At 38.2% G+C, this 6,388-nt stretch overlaps 1 protein-coding gene across 1 annotated transcript in view; it reads right to left on the bottom strand.

Moving 5' to 3' along the window:
- The window catches only part of SRPK1 (SRSF protein kinase 1), a 68,980-nt gene that overhangs the window by 44,050 nt on the left and 18,542 nt on the right, over positions 1–6,388 (bottom strand). The window contains 5 exon segments of the mRNA XM_011986577.1: positions 2,837–2,937; positions 3,310–3,714; positions 3,717–3,942; positions 4,381–4,406; positions 6,043–6,208. Of these exon segments, the coding sequence (XP_011841967.1) occupies positions 2,837–2,937; positions 3,310–3,714; positions 3,717–3,942; positions 4,381–4,406; positions 6,043–6,208 (924 nt within the window).

Below are 6,388 nucleotides of genomic sequence, written 5' to 3' on the forward strand. Positions count from 1 at the left end.
GAGTGGCTATTACTAAAAATACAAAAAAAAAACCCCAAAAACAAAAAAAACATGTTGGAGAGGATGTGGAGAAAAGGGAATTCTTATACACTCTTGGTGGGAATGAAAATCAGCACAATCCCTATAGAAAATAGTATGAAAGGCCAGGCGTGGTGGCTCATGGCTGTAATCCCAGCACTTCAGGAGTCCGAGGTAGGCAGATTACGAGGTTAGGAGATCAAGACCATGCTGGCCGACAAGGTGAAACCCTGTCTCTACTAAAAATACAAAAAATTAGCCGGCCGTGGCAGCACATGCCTGTAGTCCCAGCTACTCGGGAGGGTGAGGCAGGAGAATTGCTTGAACCTGGGAAAGAGAGGCTGCAGTGAGCAGAGATCGCATCACTGCACTCCAGCCTGGGCAACGGAGTGAGGCTCCATTTAAAAAAAAAAAAGAAAAGAAAAGAATAGAAAGAAAGTAGTATGAAAATTTCTCAAAGAACAAAAAATAAAACTACCACATGATCTAGCAGTTCCACTGCTGGGTATCTGCCCAAAGGAAAATAAATCATATCAAAAAATACCTGTACTTGTATGTTTATCACAGCACTATTCATAATAAAAACTGTGGAATCAACCCAAGTTTCTAGGAGTAGATAAAGAAAATGTGGTATGGAATGGTACACAATACCATTTAGCCATAAAAAAGAATGAAATCACGTGTTTTGCAGCAACATGGATGGAACTGGATGCCATTATCGTAATTGAAACAACTCAAACAAAGATAAATACCACATGTTCTCACTTGTAAGTGGGAGCTACATAATGTGTCCACGTGGAGGCACTGTGGAATGATGAACAATGAAGACTCAGAGGGTGGAGTGAAAGGGTAGACGAAGGGAAGTTGCTTGGTGGTTACAATGTGCACTGTTCCAGTGATGGGTCCATTGAAGGCCCTGACTTCACCACAATGCAATATATCAACCTAGCAAACTGCACTTATACCTCATGAACATGTACAAATTAAAAAATAAGAGTATCACTCTGATAGATGTGTTGCCAACAGTCTATGGGGAGCAAGGTCAGCAGAAGGGAGAAAGTGAAGAAGCTATTGCAGTCACTACTGAAGTTATCCAGGGTGACCCAGACCAGATGATAGCGTAGTGGAGTAATTCTAATTACTTGGAAAGCTGCTCCACATTCTTATCAGTCAGTGCTAAGCTGTTTTTTCTAAAAGGTTATCACAATATTCTAGAATCAATATGGGAAATAAGATCCTTCTGAGGTCTGAACCATGTCCCATTTAAAAGCATATGGCTCTTTGAATACTGTCATTTATGTGTGAATCATTCTATCATAGATTTTAAAAAGATGTCCATTAAAAATAACCTTGGTCAGGCATGGTGGCTCATGCCTGTAATCTCAACACTTTGGGAGGCAGAGGCGGGCAGATCACTTGAGGTCCAGAGTTTGAGACCAGCCTGCCCAACATGGTGAAACCCCTCCTCTACTAAAAATATAAAAATTAGCCAGGGCATGGTGGCGCACGCCTGTAATCCTAGCTACTTAGAAGGCTGAGGCAGGAGAATCACTTGAATCTGGTAGGCAGAGGTTCCAGTGAGCTGAGATTGTGTCACTGCACTCCAGCCTGGGTGACAGAGCGAGACTCTGTCTCAAACAAAAAAACCTTAAAACACTTTCTTATTAGATACATAGTAAAAAACAACAGTATAGATAATTTGCCAATTAAAATGAGATTCCACTATTTAGCCTGAAGATCACAGAAGAAAATACTTTTCTGAGTTGTTAAAGGTAGAATAACTGATGTATCTTTTCTTTTCTTGTTTTTTGAGATGGAGTTTCACTCTTGTTGCCCAGGCTGGAATGCAATGGTGCAATCTCGGCTCACCGCAACTTCTGCCTCCCAGGTTCAAGTGATTCTCCTGCCTCAGCCTGCAGAGTAGCTGGGATTATAGGCATGCGCCAACATGCCCGGCTAATTTTTTTGTATTTTTAGTAGAGATGGGGTTTCTTCATGTGGTCAGGCTGGTCTTGAACTCCCGACCTCACGTGATCCGCCCGCCTCTGCCTCCCAAAGTGCTGGGATTACAGGTGTAAGCCACCATGCCCGGCTAACTGATGTATCTTTTCTAGAGTGTAATATGACACTATACATCAAAAAACATATAATTATTTGTAATTACATGTCATTAAGAATAATTAAAGTAAGTTAAATGACACTATACATCATAAAGCCCTTTTAGAAATCATGGAACTTCTGACTTAGCAATTCTATGTCTAGGACATGTCCTAAGAAAATATACAAAGATTTGTGTGCAGAGTCTCATCACAAAGAGCTGTCAAAAATACGTAGATTAAAGTGTACTAGGGAAACTATGTAATGAACTGAATTGTATTTAAATTTTTGGCTGACAAAGCAAAGTGTTCAAAATATGTTAAGTGAATTAAAAAGGAGGTTACAATTTATAAGTTAGTCATCATTTTGAAAATGGGAGTAGGGGAGTATGAACATAAACACTGAGTGTCTAAAAGTTAATAACGAAATACATATATACAAGATTGGCCAGGAGTTGAGATTACTGAATCTGGGTAATGGGTATCCAAAGTGGGGTGGGGTAACAGAAGGACTTTTCATGATCACCATTACCATTCTTTCTACTTTCGTAAGTATATTTAAACTTTTCCACAGTAAAAGGTTATTTTAAATGTGAAAAAATATTCACTGAAGTGTTGTGTCAATCTGGGTATAGAACTACAGATGTTTTGCACAACTAAGTCCAAATTCTCATTCATTCTCCCAGTCACTTCAAAACACCATTGAGACAAGCTTAACTTACCACCCAACAAGCATTTCCAAGATCAGCAATCTTCACCTTGAGCTTTTCTGCATTTTTTGGCTCAAGGGGATTAACAAGAAAATTTCCAGCCGTGGATTTTCCTACAGACAACAGGCATCATCAATAAGACTGTTCAATGAACAGAGAAATACCCAATGAGTAATAAAGTTCTCCAAGGTAAGAGTAATACAGTCAGCAATACCCAAGAGACAACTTACATTTTTCTAAGACAAAAAGAGCATAGCAACACCTTGAGTTTCTAGAATTAAAAAGCTCTGCCCTCATAGCAACAAATGAAATGCTGTGTACCCAGTACATGATGGATAAAGTTAGTTACAGACTACAATTTAAAGGTAACTTAGACATACCTGTTGTAAAGCTATAGTTACATAAACAATGATACTTTTAGTCTAGAAATCTATGATTGTGTTGTGCAGGGAAGGAGTGTTGAGGAAGTATAGCTGCATAGGTACCTTTGTTGTCCAGTGGTCCATTATGTTCTTGCTCTTGTTCATCTTCACAGGGTATCTCTGCCCGAATGCTTTCTTGAAGTTGGCTAATGTGTTGTTCACTGAATGACTGATCTATAGTTGAGGAAGACTGGCACACCATGGTGTCTGACACCTCAGATTTTATAGGTGTACAAGAGTCTGTTTCTTGAGATGTGCTGCTGTCTCCATTTTGGGAGCTTAGGAAACTAGATTCCTGATTCAAATTTTGGACATCACAGTCATTAGCATTATGTAGATCCTCTTTATGTCTCAACGTTTCACTATTACTGTTCTGAGTATAATCAATGACTTCAATCACTCCATTGCAATTAATTTCTGCTGCACCACCCTCTGTATCACGTTCCATAAGTGTTTGATCCTGGCCAACGTACTTGACTCTTCAAGTTTTTCTTGGGTCATTTTATTAGGTGGGTTCTCTTTCAAGGGTCTTTCAACAGGACTCTCTGATTCTTCTTGCTTGTTTGGTCTTTTTTGCCCAGGGCCCGACTCTTTCTCCATTTCCTCAATTTCCTGCATTCGCTTCTCTAGTAATTCTGCCTGGCGCTTCTGCTTCTTCTTCAATTTCTTCTTCTTATTCTTTGACATTTTGTCAGCCTGGGCGGAGATTACAAACAGATAAAGCCTTCAGGTGGCTAATTAATTACCCCCAGTTGGAGATAGTTGTTAACTTTAATTACCTCCTAATTAAATTTCACAAATCTTTCCCTAACATAGCACTTAAGTCTTTCATTACATTAAAAGATGTGGGATACTCTTATAAACCCAAATAAAAACAGAATAAACAACAAAGTGTGGTCTTCTGAGCAGTCTGTGGGGCTGGTTTACATTCAGACAAACTCAAATTTTTTAGAGGCCTCACCAGTACAAATTTGATGAAGGTGCATGGGAATTTACTGGAGAAAATTATAGAAGCGCAGGAATTTTTTTCCTTTTGGTTCTCAAACTTGAAACAAACTATTACCATCCACAACAGAAGAACCCATGCCCGCAGTCCATAGATCAAAATTAGATATAGAAACACCTTATACTTACTGGTTTAGGTTGGGGAGCAGTACTGACTGAAAAGAAAAGAAAACCAAGTAAGAATTCTGGCATTCATCAGGCAATATAAACTAAGGTTCAGATAAAACACTCTACCAGAATGAAAAGTCTTTCTTACGTAGTCTACATTGCAGAAAAAACTTATTATTTTTAAATGACTTAAGCAGAAGCCATATTATTGTTAACATTTTTAAAGAAAATAATGCATAACAGAAATTGCCAAACTTAAAAAAAAAAAAAAAGGTAGCATCAGTAAGTGCAAAGAACCAAGTTCTCATTTCTGGTTTCCACGACTAAAGCTGCTAAAATCACCTATTTTCCATTTCCATGCACTGCTTTAAATAGAAAGGGACAAGCAACAACCTCTTCACCTCAAATGCTATCCAGAATCTGTCAGTTTTAAAAGGGGAGTCTAGGTGACATCAAGAGCTATAGTAATTTGCTCTATAGCATGTCATGGATAACTGTAGCTTAGCTGGAAGGCAGATCTTCAGTTTTCCTCTTTTAAAAATATTTGTATAATAACTGGCTAAAAAAACACGTAATAAAAATTTATACTCTGGATAAGTGTACATTCAGTGGTTTTAACACTATTCATACTGTTGTATAACAGCATCTGTAGAACGTTTTCATCTTGTAAAACAGAAACTACATCCATTTAACAACCAACTCCCCATTTCCCCCTTCTTTAGTCTTCCTTTTTAAAGGAAGTATATAACTAATACTTCAACTTGAGAATCAAACAAGTTCCTAAAAAGTGACACTACTAAAACTAAAATCTGTACCTCAAAAGAAAAAAAAAATCATAAAGCAGCCTGTATATATTTATTTATTTAATGTTATGTCTTGAGACAGGGTCTCACATTGTTGCCTAGGCCGGAGTGCAGTGGCACTATCACAACTCGTGGCAGCCTTGACCTCCTAGGCTCAAACAATCATCCTGCCCCAGCCTCCTGAGTAACTGGACTACAGGCATGCACCACCATGCCTGGCTAATTTTTTTAATTTTTGTAGAGACAGGGTCTTACTATATTGCCTAGCCTGGTCTCAAACTCCTGGGCTCAAATGATCCTCCCACCTCAGCCTCCCAAAGTGCTGGGTTATAGGCATCAGCCACTGTGCCTGGTCCCATAATTTATTTGGTATATAATACTGTATGGCACACTACTAACTGCTTCACCATTTAATCCCAATAATTCCCAGTGGAGGGAAAATAAAGCAAAATAACTCAGCTAAGGTTTCTCAGTGTAGGATGAAACCCAAATTCAAACCAAGTGTGTCTACTACAGTGTTTAAACCCAAACTCTTAATAGCAATGTTATCTTGTCCCACTATAGACTACCAGTCCTATAAATGAGCATGTGTGATCACAGTAAGAGGTAAACACTTCAAAAACCATCAAATCATAAGAAAAAATATTTTTAAACAATACACACCAGCTTTTATAAGATACAACACAAAGACACAACAATATCTAGTTTTCTCCTTCCCCTATGGAAGTAACAGTGAGAATGTCTCTTGGAAGCTGATAATATTTCTTAAATATGTTGTTATTGAAATGGATTGAGTAGTGTTTAATTCCCTGGTAACAGAATAAAAATAGAAATTTCTTTTAACTTCTAATGAGAGCAAAGTCCCTAAAAGAAAATATACCTGCAGATCCGGAAGGCGGAGGAGCTCCAGATCGCTGCCATTCTGTTGCTTCTGCAGCCAGCCTCCGAATGTACTGCTCATTCACTGACAATAAGATGTTCTCTGGTTTAATGTCAGTGTGGATGATACGGCACTTGGTATGTAAGTAGTCAAGACCCTGTAACACCTGAATGGAAATAGAGTGGCAGACTTGCAAACACAAAATACAGGTTTTCTGGATAAGCAAGAGATTATAACAGGACATTAAAAAAATATACATATGATAGCGTTTTCTATAGAGAATAAAAGCACCTTTTAAAAAAAGCACAAAGAAACTTTCTCAGAAAGATTTTTTTTTTTTTTGAGA

Source organism: Mandrillus leucophaeus, unplaced genomic scaffold, assembly GCF_000951045.1.
Source record: "Mandrillus leucophaeus isolate KB7577 unplaced genomic scaffold, Mleu.le_1.0 Scaffold3, whole genome shotgun sequence".
Taxonomy (NCBI): domain Eukaryota; kingdom Metazoa; phylum Chordata; class Mammalia; order Primates; family Cercopithecidae; genus Mandrillus; species Mandrillus leucophaeus.